Here is a 19,920-nt window from a genome sequence, read left to right as displayed (position 1 = left end):
ATCTATTGAATAGTATACGCAGATGCTGCTCATGAAGATCCTCATTTTTGGAAAAGACTAAAAAGTCATCAATGTAAGGGTAAACAAAATCCAATCCACGCGTCATTTCATCAACAAAACGCTGAAAAGTCTGCCCAGCATTTCGTAAACCAAACGTCATGGCAGGAAATTCATATAGCCCGAACGGTGTTGTGATGGCAGTCTTGTGGATATCGCTTGGATTTACTGGGATTTGATGATAGGCTTTGACAAGATCTATTGTTGAGAATACTGTGCAACCTGCTATACTGTGTGTGAAGTCATGAACATGTCTAACTGGATATCTGTCAGGAATGGTGCGAGCATTTAGCATTCGGTAATCTCCACAAGGCCGCCATCCGTTATCCTTCTTCGGTACCAGATGTAATGGCGAGGCCCAGGAGCTTTCCGATGGTCGAGCAATACCTAATTTAATCATAGACTCGAATTCTGCCTTTGCGATTTTTAATTTGTCTGGCGCTAGACGGCGTGGAGTACAGTAAATTGGAGGTCCGGGCGTAGTCCTGATGAAGTGAACGGTATTGTGTTTGATATCAGCTTGTTTTCTGGATGGATTTGTAATTTCAGGAAATTCCTTCAGGATTTGGTCGTAGCGAGACTCGCCGATTGGTATCTTGATAGAAGAAATTGCAGTCGACGAGTGCGCAGGAGAGCAAACGACGGACAGTGTCGTCGTGTTGTCTAACAATCGTTGGTTACGTAAGTCTACTAGAAGACCATAGAACTTTAGAAAATCAGCTCCTATAATCGCCTTAGTGACGTCACCAACAATGAAACGCCATGGGAAATCACGGCGCAAACCAAGATCCAAATCCAGGTGAGTATATCCAAATGTGCTGATCGTAGTACCGTTAGCAGCAGAAAGTTGGAAATCTGATTTAGGACGACGCTCATGCAGTGCTCGTCGTGGGAAGACACAAACATCGCTTCCTGTATCGATTAGAAATTGCATCTTCGACCGACGATCTACGACGAAACAGGCGACCAGACGTGTTGGGACGGCCGTTCGTCGCCATTACCGACCGCCCTGTGCATTTCCCGCCTGATAATCACAAGGCTTTACGCATCGTTTCGCTTTGGAACCAAACTTTGCATGATACCAACATTTCGGAAATTTTCTATAGTTGGATTCCGATCGCGTTTCAGAGCGGCTACGACTTCTCTGACAGGAACGGGGACGAGACTGACGATCCAAAAGCACTTTCATCTGCCTCCGGAGTTCGGCTATCTCGTTGACCATAGCGTCAAGTGATGATCCACATGTTGATGCAGCTGACACTTGCGGAGTAGCAGGGGCGATATCCTGGATACGGTCTGCCAAATCAGAGAGCACCTCTAGTGACGCTGTAGGTTGAGCAGCTATCACTGTCTGTACGTTGCGTGGTAGTCTACTTGTCCATATGGTCTTGAGAAAGTCCTCTGGCACGTTCGGTCCGGCGAGGCTTTGTAAATGCCGTAAAAATTGTGACGGGCGACGGTCTCCCAATTCCTCATGCATAAGTAGTTGATTTACCTGCTTCTCGCGTGAGGCACTTAGACGTTTGATAAGTTCAGTTTTCACTTTTTCATACTTTTCCGTCGGAGGTGGTGAAATTATAATGTCCTTCACTTCCTTTGAAAATTGGTGGTCAAGTTGTCCAATAACGTAATTAAACTTCGTTGCATCTGCTGTTATATTTGAGACGGCAAATTGGCCTTCAACCTGAGCAAACCATATTTCGGGTTCCTCCTGCCAAAATGGCGGAACTCGTATTCCCACTTTAAATATTTCGTCGTTGTTGTTAGACGATGCCATTGTAATATGCGTTTTTACGGGGTCACCAGTTATGGGAAATGAGTAAGTAAAATATTTAATTCAATATTCAAACGTCTATATATTTTCTAAAAAGAATGACAATTTTCAATTTATACTGCGCGCGCAACCTCGCATGCGCTGTTATTTATAATTTATTTTTCTACAGAAATTCAAAAGGTATTTATAAAGGTTTGTTATATATACAATATATATATATACGCCACAAAAGCATTTTATTGTGTCGAGTCCTTATTACCCACAAGTAGAAATAAGAAAAAGATTGTAAAACACTAGTAATAATCCGTATCCTGTCTTCTCACATTCCCACTACGTAGGAATGGGGAGACCAGTCCGGGGCTGGTTGGCCCCTCTCTGGTTGTAGTCCGCGCCATGCGCGACTGCGCATGGGTCGCTGGATGAGCCTTTGGCTGGTGGCTGCTTGTCGTCTTTATCGAATTCTTATGTTCCTCACGTGTGTGCCGACCGGCTCGCTCAACGCGGTCTTCGCCTGCCGGGTGAGACCCCTTGGGGGGAGGCCCAGCAAGCTGCCAGCGGATGTATGAGCGGCCGGTGGCACCGTGGTGTTAGTGGGTTGTTTATGTTGTCTCAACTGGTGGTTGCGCGCGAACTAGTTCGCGCGCGTATGGCCTGGAGTCCGGGGGGCGCGCGTGTAGCGGCGCCAGATCTTTTAGATGGTCCCAGGTCGACGCGTCGGCTCGCTCGAACATTCTGGTGGCCAGGTCCTCGATGAAGCTGTCCAGTGTTGGCATCTTGAGGTCCCTCTCAAGGGTGGAGTTCCTTATATATTTGTGAGCACCGGTAATGGTACGCAACGTCAGGTTCTGTTGGGCTCTGATGGTGTCCTTCGTGGTTTTGCTTAGATTTGCATACCACACCGGCGCTGCATAAGTGAGACGTGGTCTAATATATGTTTTGTAAATTGTGAGCTTATTCGTGAGAGGGAGGCTTCCGCTCAACACCGGACGCAGCAAGTGCCTTGCCACTCGCGCCTTGTCGCGAGCTTGTTTCGCGTGGGCGCGGAAGGTAAGCCGACGGTCGATCTTGACTCCCAGGTATGTGACGGTGGGGGCCCACTCGATCTCGGTGCCTCCGATTTTGAGTTTGGATGGGTGATGCCGCTGTCCGAAGAGGATCGCCTGCGTTTTGCGCACGTTCACCGACAGTCTCCACTTGTCCAGCCATTGTGGAAGTTGGTCTAGGACCTTCTGCATCTTCTGCGCTGCATGCTTCGCCGATATGGACGTCGCTATGTAGGCGGCGTCGTCAGCATACAGCGCGAGAGTCGTTTCCGGTGTTGTACTGATATCGTCGGTGAACTGCGCGTAGAGCGCAGGCGATAGGCAGCTTCCCTGGGGCACTCCTGCCCGGATGGGGCGCGTGTTCGAGCAGCAATTTTCCACCGTCACTGTGAATGTCCGGTTTCTTAGGAAGGAGGCCACAACTTTGACGAGCCTTCTTGGCGTTGTCGTCTGTGTGGCCAACTTGTGCAGCAGACCGTTGTGCCATACGCGGTCGAACGCCTTCTCCATGTCCAAGAGTACTGCGACGACTTGCTCCTTCTTGTTGTATGCAGTTGTGACTGTATGCAGTACTCTGGCTAGCTGGAGTGTTGTGGAGTGTTCAGCTCTGAACCCGAACTGTTCCGGGCGAGGCTTCAGGTGTGGCTGTAGGTGCTTGAGCACCAGCCTCTCGAACACTTTGGATGTGTGCTGCAGCAACGTGATTGGCCGATAGGATTCCGGCTTCAATACGTTCTTGCCGGGCTTAGGCAGCGTGATGACTTTGCCTATCTTCCAGGAGGTTGGGAAATGCCCTGTGCGCATGATACCGTTGTACAGGCGCGTCAGTGCCGCTATTGTGCGCGGCGGCAGGTGACGCAGCGCCGTATTGGTGATACCATCGCTGCCTGGGGCTTTCCGAGGCTTCGTCTTTCTGATCTCACGCTCCACTTGTCCCGGCGAAAAGACTACCGGGTCTTCGTGCGGTTCGAGTGTGGATGCCAGGTAGTCTTCGACAAATTTGTCGATGGCTGCAGCGTGTTCGGCGTCTTCAGTCGGGTTAGGCTGAAATTGGCGTTCGAGGTGTTCCGCGTGTATCTCCGCGCGGTCTGCTGCGCGGTATCGCGGCTTCCCGTCGCTCGCCAATAATGGACGGATGGGTGGTTGGGATTTGGTGAGCCGGCGACAGAGGCGGTGAATGCTCGTCCAGTCGTCGCCGGCCTCTTCCATCATGCGATCCCAACTTTCTCTTCTATGGGACTCTAGCTCGGTCTTTATCTTGGATGCAAGTCGGTTCAACCTCGTCTTTAGGGCAGGGCATCGTGTAGTCTGCCAGTCCCTACGCAGCCTACGTTTTTCGGCCAGCATCTTCAGTGTGGAGGCCGGGATCGGGAAGAAGGATTTGCACACCGATCCCGGTTTGGCCGCTTCGCTCATGGCGTTTTGCATAGAGACCGACAGGTCTTCTGCGAGTCGTTCGACGTCTGACGAGGTTGAAACTGCCATCGTTGGCGTGTTGCGTTGCATCGAGTCCCTGAACTTTACCCAATCGGTCCGGCGGCGCGGGGCCTGCGGCGTCTGGTGCGATGGCTCGTTCTGGAGTACTATGCATACTGGTAGGTGGTCGGATTGGATGTCCTCCAAGAGGACTTCCTGCGTCAGTTGGCCGTCTACGCCCCTGAACAGTACTATATCAAGGACGTCGGGCGTCTTCGTAGGATCATAGGGATAGTGAGTTGGAACCTCTGGCCCTTGAGCGGTGATATCCATTCTCTCGATTATCCCTAGTAGAACTCTCCCGTGTACTGAATCGTTGTTCGAGTTCCACGCCGTGTGTTTGCTGTTCCAGTCGCCCGCGGCGATGGTGGGCAGCGGCGAGTCGAAGATCTTTTCTATGTCGGCCGCTGCGATCCTCGTGTTCGGCGGGTGGTATATTGCGAACACACGGGTGGGGCTTCCATTTACACATATCTCGACCCCCAATGCGTAGAGTGATGTTAGTTGCACTGGGGGGAGTTGCTGGTGGACGATTCTTCTTTTGACAAGTACGGCCAACCCGCGATATACCCTATGGCCGTCCGAGGTCTCGTCTTGTCTGTATGCATAGTAACCAGGGACGTGGAGTGAGTCGTTGGCCCCTAGGTGTGTCTCTGACAGTAGACACACATCGACATTGTACTCCACGAGCATCGCCTTTAGCAGTGTCAGTTTACTGCGGACCCCGTCCGCGTTCCAGTGTACCATCTTGATCATCGTGGCACCTGGGACAACTTCAATAGACCAGCGGTGATTGCCGGCAGGGGATCTGCGCCGGTTTGCACCGCTAGTAACACCTCCATCAGTATGTTGACCATCGTTGTCATGATTGTGTTCAAGTCGATGGAGGTGTTTGTCCTCTGTTGCAGTTGTTGCTTCGCCATCTTCCCCTTGTGCGTTTGTGGCGCCGTTGCAGGTTGTGCGGTGGCGGGCGCGTGGGTCTGTGGGGCGGCGACCGCGGGCGGACGGGTCGTGTGCGTCGGAACTGGGGCCTGGGTTGTAGCAGCCGCCGCTGGGGCGGTGTTGGAGGTCTTGTTATTTTTGCCCCTCCTCCTCTTTTTGTTTTTATTTTTGCTGCTGTGGGTGTTATTGTTGTTTGGCGGCGGCTTGTGCCTGTCCGTGGCCGGGTTCGCCGGGGCCATTAGGTTGCCCTGGTTTGCGGCTGTGGGAACGGACCGGTCTCTTTTCGGCGCGTCGCCTGTTGTCGTGGTTCTGGCCACCGTACCCGCTTTTTTGTTGCGGGATTCTCTGCGGAGTACGGGGCAGGCGGGGCTGTTGGCCGTATGCGCGTCCCCACAGTTGGCGCAGGTCGGGGGTTCTTCCCGCGGGCGTGGACATTCCCTGGCCACGTGTTCGCCGCCGCAGCGGACACAAGCCAGCTTTCTGTGGCACCCGTAGGAGGAGTGCCTGAAGGTCTGGCATCTGTGGCATTGCGAGGGGCCCTTCTTGCCCCTCCACGCTTCAATTTTGACCCCCGGCATGCATAAAAGTTCATCCACTGAGTAGATGCCGGGGGTGATGCCTGGGGTGCGTTTCAGTTGGGCGAAAAAGATGCACCCTGGGCGGCCTTGACGGGCTTTTATTTGACGGACATACTCTGGACTATATCCGAGCTCCGTCAAGGCGCCGACGATCTCCTCTACGGGTGTGTCCGCTGGGATTCCCCTGATCGCCACTTTCAAGCTTTGTTCGGCCGGTAGCTGATAGCTGAACCAGCTGATTTTTTCCTTCTTCTCCAGGTCGGTAAGGTATCTTTGGATTACTCTGTATTCATCTTCCGACCTGGGAGAGAATCTTACGCCCTTTCCGAAGGGGCGGGCGTTTGGCGCGTAGCTCAGCTTCATTTTTAGGGCTCTGAAGTGGCGAGTCCACTCGGGCAGCTGCTCCACTATTAGTGGGGGAATCCTTTGTTTGGCCGCTGCAGGGCGAGGAGGAGCGGCGGCTGCGTTCGTTCCGACGTTCGCATACACATTTGTGTTTGTGTTGGACGCCGACGTGCTGGGTGGTGGTGTCGTTGCTCTGATGGCGTCCGCGTACGTGGGAGCTGGTTGCGTCCGTAGGGGGTGTTGAGACTGAGACTGGCTCAGACTGGCTGTTCCCGCCTCTCTGTGTCTGAGCCTGGGGTCTCTCTGCGGCAACGGGGTGGGTTGCAACGGCGGGGACGGCTCTTGGCACGGCCTTTTGTGTCCGCCGTCCGGTTGCTCCGGGCTTCGAGGCCTTCGGGCTGGGCGTGTGGTCAGCTGGACCGATCTGCCCATGTCCCTCGCCAGCTCCATTTCCTCGACGGGCGGGGTAGGCTGGCCCTCCAACCTCGTAGCCTCGTCCCCCACCAGGGCGGCAATTCTCTCCTTCATGCCCTGGGAGAGAAGGTCCGTGGCCAGTACTTGCGCCAAGATCAGGGAGTCACACTCCAAGGTTGATCTTGGCGAAAGACTAGCCAGCGCACCTCCGCTCCGGCTTCCGGAGAGTCCTGCCGGACCCGGTGGCGGTGCGAGACGTGAAGCGGAGGGCAAAGCGCCTGTCCCTCTCGCTCTTGCGGCTGACGCGGACGCTCCTGCGGTGTCGGCGTCCTCCGGGCTCGCGATCGGCGGCGTCTCCAGCGGTCCGCGGGTCTCTCCGCGGTGCTGGGCGGCGGCGGGCGTCGAATCCGACGCTGAAAAACGTCCATCCGGCTGGACGTATGGTTGCACTGGTCGGCCGGATGACGCTTCCGGGCGTCCCACGAACACTGTGGGCGTCGCGGCGGGCGCTGCCTGCGGGGCGCGCGGGGTAGAGGCGCCGCTTCTTCCTGCGCGGGCGGCGGAATCACTCGCGTGGCCGCGCGACGACGCGGTCGCGGCTTGAGGGGTGGCGGGGGGCGTGACGTTCGGCACGCCTGGGGCGCGGATCGCGACGCGGGAGCGCGAGCGGTCTTTCCCCCTCACGCGGGGGGACTCCGCTGATCGCGGGCGCGGCGCGCGGGCGCGCGCTGCAGGGGGGGGGTTACTGCCCCCCTGCGCGGTTGGTACACTGCGGCCCTGATAAGGGCCTTTTTCATCCGGCCGCCTGGCCGGGCTTGACATCTTCTTCTTCTTCTTTCTTCTTGAGTGGTCTTCCGTCCCTCCTACTGCGGCATGGGGCCTCCTCGAGGTGGACTTCGGGTGGAGCGGTCGTCCGTGATCCTCTCACACTGGGGTCGCCTGTCCCCCGGGTGGGCTTCTCTCTTGAACGGGGCTCGTACTCAGCCGCCCGGTGTTGTTGGCAGCCGGCCGTGGTCTGGTACGTTTGCATCAACAAACGCACCAGACGACGTCTTCACTCTTGTTTTAGGCGATGCAGGGATCCGTGCGGTGTGGCTGAAGTCGCGGCGTTGCGTTGGGGTTGCAGACCCGAGTTGGTCTGCGGATCTCCGTTGCGCTGCTTTCGATGCTTTGTTGTTGCAGTTCTGCCACTTGTTGGACTTCGCTGTAGGTACTTGACTCGCTTGCCGATCCAACACTAGTAATAAGGATAATTATAATAAATAAATAGACGCCAAATGGTGCCGCTCTGAAGAGTCACGCGTCCCTCTCACACTCGCCCCGTCCCGCTCGCACAGACTCACCGATGTGAGTTAGTACATGTTATCGTGCGACCGGGCGGGTATAAAGATAGGCCGCCTACCGTCGAGCGGCATGCACTCCCCAACCAATAAAGGAAATAGGAGAAACTCTTCAGAACGGAACCGGGAGCTTCAAGAAAGGAATCTTATCGTTTCTCTCCAGCCTGAACCAGCACCCTACAGTCCACGCTCACCGTACGGTCAAGCTGCACCGTTCAGTAGTATTAGTAAGGTTAATATTTTAATTACATAAAAGTATAATAAACGCAGGATGCCCTAAACCTCACCGTACCTGACACGCCTGAAAAGTTTCCTCTCCCACACCACATAGGTGAATTGCAGTGTTCACTTGAGTCTAATCATCATTTCAGCAGTTTATTGTCCACTGCTGAAAATAAGTCTTCCTCAAAAGGGGAGTTTTGTCAGTAATTACAACGTTTGGTACGTAGGTTGGCAACTGCAGTTAGGCTTTTAGTGATTTTTTAAGAGGAAGGCTGCTGCTCATCTCTTTACCATTAAGGACCCTTAGTCGCCTCTTACAACACCCACAGGAAAGGAAGGGGTGGCCTATTCTGTGCCGGAACCAGAAGGCACGAAAATCGAATATAATACAATTATTAATATTATAGCACCTGTCTTGCATTTTCTGTTTTTTTTGGTTCTTAGCGTTCTAGGGATAATATAGTAATTTTTAGATATCACGGCTATCTAGTCTTTACTTAGTCGTAATTGTTAGAAAACTTCTGTTTCTATATATGTACATATATAACGTTTATTTTAAAAAATTGAAAGTCAGAATTATTGCTTAATTATTAAATACTTATATTGTTTATTGCTAACCATAAACACATTCAACATCAATACAAATTTGAATTAATGAATTAGTACTATTGTCTTCATTTACTGGATTTTTAGACATTCCAGCTAACTTCAAGGCTGTTGATCCTTTTGGAACACCTTTATCTTTTCTCTCTTTACGTCCAGTAGCTTTGGTTCTTGGTTGTCTCACTTTTGGAGGTTGGTTATGAAGTTTTATATGGTAATCCAATTTAGCCTGATTGTAACAGAAAAAATATAATTATTATATAAGTTGATAACCCAGCTGATGAAAAGTAGTAACTGTTGCATATAGACATGCACAAATAGTACCATGGATATAACAGAGTATGTGTTCATGCATCACTATTCACGAGGACTAAGGAGTTATACCTCTGTATCCTTTAATTTCATTGCCATATCCCATATTTTAAATTGAAATACAGCCATACAAATAACTGCTTCACAATAGAAGAAAAAATTGATACCCAAGCAGATGACTTTTTTATAAAGTCTCCCTCTAATAAAAAGGTTTTAGTAGGTTATATGCAGAGTTAAAAAAAAATTAATATGGCCTTTTTCACTATAGAGAGAATGTGGTATTTTAATTGCAGGTGTACATTATGCTATAAAATTTTGAATTGTTTTGACAGATAAAAGTAGCTTGAGGGTAGTAACTTATTTGTGAAACATACACACTAATAAAACTTTAGCAATGTCACTTTATCAATAGCAATGGTATAAGTGCAAGCTGGTTAGACTGTCCTTAAAATGCTATTTGGTGTTATTGACAGACTGATAACATCTCCTGCAGGGATCAACATCAGTTTCTTGCACTTTGGTAAAGTGATGCTTGAGTGAAAGAGCTTTTTCTATTATTAGTTTATCACATCCTCTGTAGATTAAATACATACCTTTGTTGATAACTGTGCTTTACAGATGTGACAATTATGTGTAAATCTTAAATGTTTTATCAAGATATGCTGCTTTAAATTACTATTTCTCGTATACCACCTGTTAATAGAATAATTATAAATAAAGATTGAAATAGTTTAATCAAATTAAATCATTTGAAATTGACGCTTATAATAAATACAAAAAAGTGCAATTATATATAATTAAATTTTTAAATAGTTCTTGAATTTTGTAATAATACAACTTATTCTTACTAAGGTATTAAATAAATTTAGATGTATCTAATATTTTTAACAATATTACCTTTGACAATTGTCATATGGACACAAGAACTTCTTTGGTTCAAATATTGTTTTTGTATGAATTTTTACATGTCGCACTATATGACTTCTTTGTTTAAAACTTCTGCCACAATCATGACAAATAAACTCTGAAATAAAGATGTAAATAATGCACACAATGTTTTAAAATTAGTCCTATCTATTTTGCCCCACTAGACAAGGTATAAATGAATGTATCAGTATAATCGTTTTGGTCAGCACTCACATGGAAAGAATAAGACAGTAGGACTATTTTTTTATCAGTTTTATTTTATACTACTCCACAATCAGCAATAAATATATTATTGCTTGAAATATATGACATAAGACATTACAATTGGTTGGTTATTTAATTTTGTTCCCATCATTTAAGGGAAGGTTACCGATTTGATGTACCACTATTTAGACAAGTTTTGTATATAAAGTTAATCATACATTTAAAAACACCACATATGTTGTAGTCAAATTTGTTTGATGTTGGTTTCGTTACTCATCCATTTAAGTGTGCATGCTACAAGAATGGCATGCTTTAAATTGTATTCAGAAATAGCAGAGAATCTTAAAATTTGACGTCTAAAGTCTGTGTGTTGTCTAGTTAATATTTGAAAAAATCAGAAATAAGGTCATACCTTTATTAGCATGGTCAGTTTTTTTGTGTTTTTGATACTTAGACCAAGTATTAAACCTCATTTGACATTCATTGCAATTGTATGTTTTATGATGTCTTAAATGCTTTTTTTTCTCATAGAGGCTCACAAAATCTTTAGAGCACACGTCACAGCTGAAAAAATCAATAAATTAAGAAAATAGGTCAAAATCTCCTTTATAATTATATTAAGTATGTAAATGAATACTTTCAAAAATACTCTCATTCCTTTTCTCTTCCATATTTACCTAAACGATTTCAAACCAGTGTGTACGTACATATGAGCACTCAACTGGTTTTTCTTTCTAAATTCTGCCTTGCAAACATCACAAGTAAATGGAACCTTCAATTTATGATGTATCTTTATATGTCTCTTCAAATTTTGGCGGTTTGCATAATTCTTGAAACATGTTGGACAACTGAAATAATATTTGTAGTATTATGTGACAACCATAAAAGATAACTCAAATGGTCAAAAATAGAAATGGATGGAAAAATTTAGAGGAGTTGAGCTATTAGGATGTAAGAATGGAAGCAAAGAAAAATGTTACTATATAATATCTAAACAAAATGTAAATGTAATTTATTGTGTTACCTACAAAGGCTATTAATATTAAATTATTAGAAGTATTATATATTTACATTTTCCTTATTATATAATAAATCTATTTCTTATTGTATCATCAGATATCAGAGTGTATAATAATGGTGAAGTTGCAAAGTAATAGAATGTATGGTATGTATGGTATGGTTATGTCATGCACAGAAATGTAAGCCATATTTTAAAGGAAGTGTTAAATATGAAAGACTGAAGGGAAGGTAGATGGACATCTATATGAAAGATGACATATTATGCAGATCCCAAATAAATAGGTAAAGGCAATACAGTAATGAATAAACAGAGTGTATATTATAAGAACTAGACAATATTTTTTTTTTTTATAATTCTATTAATTTATTAATCATATTATAGTGTTGTTTGTATCTTATAGGAATCAAACCAGCAACCGTTGGTAAATAATGTGGTATGTTAGACTGTTGCACTAGTTTTTTTTATTATCACATTCAATATTAATTTTCATTATGTTTAATATGATATACCAAAATTTTACAAAAAATATATTATTTACTAGCGGCCCGTCCCGGCTTCGCACAGTTGACATTTTTACATTTTAAAAAGTGGCCATTAAGGTGCACACGCGACGGCTTAAAAATGGAGTAACTTCTCCCATTTTCCCAACATTTCCCTTCACTGCTCTGCTCCTATTGATTGTAGCGTGATGAAAAGTATACTATAACCTGCCCAGAAGTATCAAGAATAATTGTACCAAGTTTCGTTAAAATCCGTCGAGTAGTTTTTGTTTCTATAATGAACATACAGACAAATTATACGATATAGACACTGATTGCATTTTTGGCATCAGTATCGATCACTAATCACCCCCTGATAGTTATTTTGGAAATATATTTCATGTACAGAATTGACCTTTTTACAGATTTATTATAAGTATAGATGTAAATTATAATATTTACCTGTACAACATATCTTTTTCTGGGCTTTTATGAACATTATTTATGTGACGATCTAAATGACTTCTACTTGTATATGACTTAGAACAGTTGCTCTCTTCACACACATAAATTCTCTAGAACAGGTAAAGAGAAAAATACATTTAATAAAATTCTATATATTTCTATATATAGTCTTGTTGATTCTCATTTCAATGTTGTCATATACTACTTATATCTTTAACACAATTAAATGTTTACTGAAAATAAGAATTGTAAAATTTAATTTATTGATTTTAAATAAAGATTAGCAAAATTTTTCACATGACAACTATCATAAATTATGAAAAATCTAATCATAAGCCCAAATTAAAAATATGATTATGGAGTTACTTTTTAAAGACTATGGTGGTAGTACTAAAGAATTAAAGTGTATAAAGAATGTAGTTAAGTTACAAAATTGTAACAGAATAGTAATTTCATATATTTTTAATATTAAATATCTACAATTATCATTTAATAATTTTAGACATAATAATGTAATTTCAAAAAACATGTTACATATTTTATAATAATAGATAAGAATAATTAAAACATGTAAAATAATACAATATCTTATTCAATAATATATAGGTAACTAAAGAATTAAAGTATAATAATTGCTTTTACATAATATTTTATTTGTAGTTCATATAATATTCATCACTACTACATATCAACCGCGAGGTAAGATAAATAATGGTTATGTTACTTACTATATTGTTGTGAACGAGTAAATGTTGTACAAGTCGATAGGGTCTGTTGAATGCTGCCTTACACCCTTCATGTGTACAATGATGAAATTTCTTTGGTTGATTTTCCATTTTTAGTAGTTTTCTCAATAAATTAAATAATTTAACTTCATAATTAAATTGAAGCTTAAGAATAAAATTGGTTCGCTTCACCTAAAACTTCTACTGCTTTAAATAACTAATTATTCCATTTAGAAAATATGTTAATGAACAGATATAAAGGAAAGAAAATAAGAGAATTAAAATTAACTATATAGAAAATTAAAGTGTGTTGTATGTTGAGTTTTTTTTTATTTTGGCATGAGACTAGTGTTGCTATTATGTCACTAACAAACAGAATATTTTTTAATGTCTGATAATTGGAATACATGGAATAGTATAATATCTGTGCTATTCTGCTAAGCGGACTATTATTAAGAATATGTATTTAAATTTTGGACCCCAGAAATTAATATAATCTGTTCTCTTTGAATATTTAATAAGAATGTGATAAAATAGAATTTAAAACAATATTAATAAAAAATATATAGTTATAAAGGCTGTTAGGAAATCAACAACATAATCTATGATAAAAAATGATAGACATTTGAAAAATAAACCACTGGTTGGAATCTACGCAATCAGCTTATTTTAATTAAAAATTTTACAGAAAATCTTCGACCTACTGATGATATTCTAGATATACGCATGATGTCAATAGTAGAATATTAATTTATTTTTATTTCTTTTACGTTAATATTTTTAAGTGGTTACATAGGTTTATTTTTCAATTTCTTCAATGTATGGGCAATGCTAATTCTTAAGTAGCTCAGGGATTACTTTGTCTGTGCTTTTGCAATCTGACTGATCCTGATCTGTGGATGAAATGATTTAACCAAATCGTCAGAAGTTTGTGCTATTTCTCCAAAATATGCTATTTATATGGTTTTTCCTTAAGTATCGTTAATCATAATTTAAATTTTAATATATTTATTTGACTTTTTATACATTTTTAATCTTATTAGAATAAAGTGTTGTATGTTAGAAGTCAGCTGACGAACGTAAACAAAGCATGTCAATTTTGTACATGTTGTGAAATATTTTTGGTGTAGTGCTTTGTTATTTTTTATTAAAACTATCATTATGGATATCGATGGATCATCTATTCCTGGTGAAATCGATCAAAATCTTCTTTTACAATTTAGTTGTATGAACACTACTGATAGAGAGGAACTTGTAAGCCAAATGCAAAGACTCTTAGGACCTAGTTTAAACCATAACACAGCTACCTTCTTCTTGGATATGAGTAATTGGTGAGTAAGAAATTGTATTTAGTGTAAGTGGGACTCGAGTTTCCATTTATGTTAGTATCTAATACGTATTTTCGTGGTTTATCTGTTAGTATAGTGCTTATCTATAAAGCCATTCTTGACCGCCGTGCCAATTTGGGAATACTTAGTTATTGCGGATAGGTGATAAAAAATACTATAATTACAATTTTGTTACATTGCCGTTAATATTTTGACTGAATATACACAGGTTATTTTGTATAAAAATTGTAAACCTTATTTTAATGGACTGTACTTTCTTAAAATATGGAATGCAGAGGTAAATATTTTTTTCCAATTATTGTAATATGTGGGTAATAAACAATTTTATTTATTTATTTATTATTTGATTATTATTTGTGTTATTACTAATAATTATGTTATTATAAATAATAAAACCTTTGCTAAATATTGTAAGTCTAAAATGATCCAAATATTGGTGAGTTAATTTGGGTACAGTGGCTACAAGTCTATTAACCTGTGGAGCAATCGGCTCTAGGCTAGCTCGCTACACCCACTGTCACCAATTTTTGAAATTACCAAATTTCAATTAGAGGTTATGGATAAGTGGGTTTATTACCTACATAAATAAATTAATGATTTACATTAATGAAAACAATGCTGCAAATTCGAGTTATGCAACAAATGTATTAGCACACAGTAACACATTTTTGTTCCATACACCAGATAGAAAAGTTATAGCTAGGAGTGCCCTACCAAACTGCATCATGGTCAGATCATATTTGTGATGCCCATGTTATCTTTCATATGTATGTTGCCATTCCTGAGAACTGAAATGTTATGCTTTGGTATACAGTAATTTAAAAGGTATCTGGAACAGTGAGCACCACAGTATAAATTTGGCAGATTCGTGGTAGAAACTTGTGATGGATCTTTTGTGTGGAGGATAGATAAGTGACATGATAATATTAAATGCTTCATGATTATGTCACTTAAAATCAATCTCTAATAGATTAATTTATTATTTCAGTGGTATATAATCACAATTTGTATGAAATGATAATTTCAAAGGCAGAAAACTCACCTTTCACCATGAATCAAATTTTTGGATATTTTTTTTTTATAAATTAATTGAAAGTGTAACAACTTTAGGTGTCTTTGTTATTATTATTTTTACAGGAATTTACAAGCTGCTATTTGCTGTTATTTAGACTACACATTGCCACCAAAGCTTCCATCAATGTCATTAAAAGCAGCTCAAAGTCAAGAAACTTCCATAGGTCCTGGTAGCAGGTGAATTACATGTAGCTTATTATTACCATACATAGAAATTTCAGAAAATTTCTTAGCTCACACTCTTATTAATATTATAAATGTTAAAGTGAATTTGTTACTTTTTAATGTTTTACCAGTTTAACCAATCACTATAAAATTTGGTATACATATGCTATATGGGATGCAGAAAGAAGGCTACTTTTTATGCTTTTCAGTGACTAAGTCAAGTTACAAATCATTCATCATATAATCATAATTCATCAATCATATAAAGTTACAAATCACTAATCATAGGCCCTTTTCTAATAAGTGGGTCACTAGGTTATTTGCGATTCTGAAGAGGATTAATAGAAATATAATGTATTATTTTCAGTTTTGAACATTATTGGAATATTGCAAATACAGGAGCAGAAGCATGGCCAGGCAGCTGTAGAATAATACAAGCAGGTGGTGAACAGTTTGGTGCACCACCATTTTATGTGCCTCCTTTACCTCCGGGACAATCTACTACAGTCACAATGAAATTAGTAGCACCAAATAATCCGGGAACCCATAGAGGCTATTTCCATTTGGTAACAGATAAAGGTGACCAGATAGGGGGTAAGTATATACATATTTTGATGGATAAAAAAAATCATTCATGCCGAAATCGGCCCTGTAAATAGAGATTAACATTTTGTTCATCATAAATCCCTATTAATATAATAATATTATAAATCCGAAAGTAACTGTCTGTTACGTTTTCACGGCTAAACCACTGAATTGATTTTGATGAAATTTGGTACAGAGATAATCTAGAGCTTGGAAAAGAGCATACCTTTTATCCCGAAAATAGGATTGAAGAGGTTGAAATAGTGGTTGAATATCGCATTCAGAGGACTCGCCAAGCGTCTTACGCCTTAAGTGTGGCTACCCAAACAGACAGACATGTGACGGTAGACGATTGTGTCGGACATATGCAAATATTAAAATTTTTCTGCTGCAACAAATAATATGTTTCCAGGATTTTTTCTTTATTTAATGTTCTTCGTCAAAAAAGTATATAAATTTTTGTTCGGTTTTTTGCAAGTTAATAAATTTTTGCTTTCGGTAGGTCGTTTTTTATTTCAATCGTCAGAAGTATATTATATGATTTGAAAAATATTGTATATTCAGATCTACATATAAATAGGCTAAGCTATAATCATGACTGGAATAGTAAAAATGAAAATGTTTTAATTCCCCGTATTCCGGCAATTCCGATCGATTTGCCATTTCAGTTCAAGAGTGCAGTTTTCCTTGAAAACAGCATTTGCAGTAATAATAAACAAAGCTTAAGGATAGTTACTCCTAAAGTTGTAGGCGTGCATTTAAAAAGAAAACTGTAAATATATAAATGTATTAAAATAACTATTTACCAGACCAGTTGTTAGATGAATATCCCTTTTAACCTCTGTCGTGTGATTCTAGCATAGAATGGGCCACCCCTTCCTTTCCCGTGGCCGTGGTAAGAGGCGATTAAAGGAATTTAATAGTTGAGGGATTGACAGCAGTGTTCTTAAAATATACTGCAGTTGCCAACCCGTCTGCCAAGCATGGCAAGTACTGGCAAAACTCCTCTTATAGGGAGGCTTATGTTCAGCAGTGGACAGTTAACAGTTGATACATACGATGATGTTAATGCCTCTTGTTTTTTTTTATTTTCAGATACATTATGGGTTGAAATTAATGTTGAGTCAGAGATGACAATGGCTCTTGTTGAGCAACTTGCTGCCTTGCCCGTCCCTAGTAGTAGATTGGAAGATTCCACTTCTCAGGTATTATTAATAAGAAACTTATATAATAGTTGTGATATCTGTTAATTTACATTTCATTTTTATTTACATTTACATTAAATATAATACAATAATTTAACAGCAACCTTATTTTATATTTTTAACGACAAACATTTTCTTTTTTTAATGATGTCTACATACATGCATTACATATAATACATTTTATGAACTGACCATGTTTGTCGTATTCGACGATTGTTTCGACTTCATCTGAGACTTTTATAGACTTATGGCGCTTAGCGTACGAGAGTGCGATAACTTCTTGAATTCTCTTTCCTCATACGAGTCAAGGAGTTGTTGCATTTTCCAAAAGACTAACTAATAGACAACTCGCCATTGTTTATCATCTCTTTCTGTTACTTATTAGTTTAGCTATTCTTAGCCACTTCGATGGAGCTATAAGCGAAATTTCATTTTTATTGGTTTCAATATTATGCCCCTTATTGTAAACTCCAAGGAAAGTTTCCGCAAATTATAAAGAGGATATCTTGTCTTCTGTAGATTAAACTACCATGTCTTTGCAAATTGCATTTCGCAAAGTACGTGAGCCCGTGACAAATTACTGTAATTTCTGATCGAGTGGCATTAAATATACTTATTTTTCATAATAATATAATATTGATGTTTTATCATTTTCAGATGCCATCACAAGACGACCAAATGTGTTGATATATTTGTCACAAAAACCATTGACTACAGGTTTATTATAATTTTTACGAGTTTTATTACAATTTAACCATTTGGGATTTATTTATATAGATTTAGCAAATTTATTTTTCAACATATTATATTCTGTAGTTTTAATCTAATAAATCTATGCTCACATTGTTTTTAGTGGTTTTAAAAAGCTTTCTAAAATAAAATTCTACTTACAACTTTCATGTCTAAATAAATGTAAAACTATGGATCACAGTCTACATATGAAAACAAAGTCTATATGAAGAAAAACTAACGTACAACACAGTTTTTGTATCGATGACGTATTTAAAAACATACGATACTATGTGTTAATAACAGTGAAGTTTACATTAAAAACTTCAATACAGAAACGAGTGACTTTTTATCGGGGCTTTTGATTCATGCTTTACATAAATTATATTGAAATATTATCAATAAGAGAAAGTGATGTACAAATTCATTAGATATACACTATTTAGAATGTTGATTTAGATTTAAGAAAAAAATATAAATTTGTTAGATATTGTTAATTTTTTTTACGAAATATCTAATATTACTTTACATTATATTTGCATGAATATGGATTCCATTTAGGTAAGTGTACATGGGAATTTATATTTGAAAACATAAAGCATTTAATTTAAATAAAGTTTTTAAACTGACTCGTCTTTTGTTTTCAGAAGCTAACCAAATTATTCAGTTACGTTAGGTTTTATTAAAATGATATACACTACCGGAAAAATTTAAGTGATAAAAACGAAATTTTCGGGCGATTTTTCAAATTGACTGTATCTTTGACAAAAATTGGAGTAAAAAAAAAAGCAACATAAAGCTTGAAGTTTCTAATTTTTTGATCTTGTAAAAAATAAATTTTCCAATTAACACTTATCGCGCAATCTTAATGAATATCATGAAAAAATTTAATGAAATTTTTTCGATCCATTTCGATTTTTGGTGTATGGACTTGAAAAATAATTCTTCCAACTTAACCACCTAATGGATCGAAAAGGTTATTTATTTAGCTTCCATTTTATTTTATTTTTATCTCGATACGACCATTTCTCGTCTCTCGCTTAGCTATCGGACTTTAAATGAAAATGGATCATTTTCTCTTTGTTCATCGATATCTCAGAAATAAAAAAAAAGAAATATATTATCATAGAAAATCGATGGTAGGTTTTAGAAACTTGAATTAATTCTCTACAAGGTATAGATTTTTTGGAATAAAAATCCTTAACATTACTTTGTAAAATCGTAAAAAATAGGACTTTTTTAAGGGTCTTCTAGAAAATCACGTGCCACATTGAGAATATCGGGAAAATAACTAATGTAAATGTGCCTTTTATAGATCATTGTACCCCTAAAAATTTTGCAGAGTATTAATTCATTAGGCAGTTTTTAGTTTTATTCAATAAATTAAAAAAAAAAATTAAAGGACCACGTTTTACGCCTTAAATGCTTATAATCTGAAAAAAAAAAATGCGAGTTTTTTTAATTCGTATTGTAGAAAGCGTTAGGAATAGAAAAAATATAATGTAAATTTTTTTTTCTTCAGAAGTTTCGCAAAACCGCTGGCATTAGCGTTACTCAAAGCATACTACGTGGACGTAGAGGTGGCACGATCGGATTAATGCTTCTATTATACACGTGTGTACGCGTGCACATTTTTTTACTCCAATACGACCATTTTCATCTAAGATACAGATATTTTCAATTTACAAGTAGGTAAAATACATGGTTATTATACGGTAAGCTATGGGCTATACTTGCAGTTTCTTTGCAATATAGAATTCAAAATGAGAATATCCGCAGAAAAATAAAGTGACCGAAAGAGCCTGAATGATAACCAACCTGAAGTGGCAATGGGCTGGTCACATAGCTTGAAGAACCGACAACTGATGAGGAAGAAAAGTTCTTGA

The 19,920-nt window shown here is 40.0% G+C and overlaps 3 protein-coding genes across 4 annotated transcripts; 1 reads left to right on the top strand and 2 right to left on the bottom strand.

The window, feature by feature from the left end:
* Positions 1–1,054: 1,054 nt before the first annotated feature.
* Positions 1,055–1,834, bottom strand: LOC128202338 (uncharacterized). Its single transcript, XM_052902318.1, has one exon. The coding sequence runs from the start codon at positions 1,832–1,834 to the stop codon at positions 1,055–1,057; it is 780 nt and encodes a 259-aa protein (XP_052758278.1).
* Positions 1,835–7,522: 5,688 nt separating this feature from the next.
* LOC113523615 (zinc finger protein OZF-like) lies at positions 7,523–13,378 on the bottom strand. Of its 2 annotated transcripts, none has more exons than XM_052902425.1 (8): positions 12,931–13,378; positions 12,200–12,312; positions 10,945–11,085; positions 10,650–10,801; positions 10,004–10,130; positions 9,700–9,799; positions 8,810–9,023; positions 7,523–7,866 (listed from the first exon to the last, which is right to left on the bottom strand). In XM_052902425.1, the coding sequence occupies exons 1-8, from the start codon at positions 13,036–13,038 to the stop codon at positions 7,610–7,612; spliced, it is 1,212 nt and encodes a 403-aa protein (XP_052758385.1). In that variant the 5' UTR covers positions 13,039–13,378; the 3' UTR covers positions 7,523–7,609. The 2 variants fall into 2 exon arrangements, with proteins under 2 accessions (XP_052758385.1, XP_052758384.1); XM_052902424.1 differs by having other exon boundaries at positions 10,915–11,085; positions 12,931–13,374.
* A 417-nt stretch (positions 13,379–13,795) lies between these two features.
* LOC113509073 (protein ILRUN) lies at positions 13,796–18,153 on the top strand. Its single transcript, XM_026892349.3, has 5 exons — positions 13,796–14,258; positions 15,414–15,527; positions 15,883–16,109; positions 17,196–17,305; positions 17,963–18,153. Exons 1-5 carry the CDS (start codon positions 14,089–14,091, stop codon positions 17,990–17,992), a joined length of 651 nt encoding a protein of 216 aa, XP_026748150.1. The 5' UTR covers positions 13,796–14,088; the 3' UTR covers positions 17,993–18,153.
* Positions 18,154–19,920: the final 1,767 nt, after the last annotated feature.

This window comes from Galleria mellonella, unplaced genomic scaffold (genome assembly GCF_026898425.1).
Source record: "Galleria mellonella isolate WM207_F2 unplaced genomic scaffold, CSIRO_AGI_GalMel_v1 utg90, whole genome shotgun sequence".
Classification (NCBI taxonomy): domain Eukaryota; kingdom Metazoa; phylum Arthropoda; class Insecta; order Lepidoptera; family Pyralidae; genus Galleria; species Galleria mellonella.
Note: the sequence above shows the minus strand (reverse complement) of the source record. Positions and strands in the feature narration are given on the sequence as shown.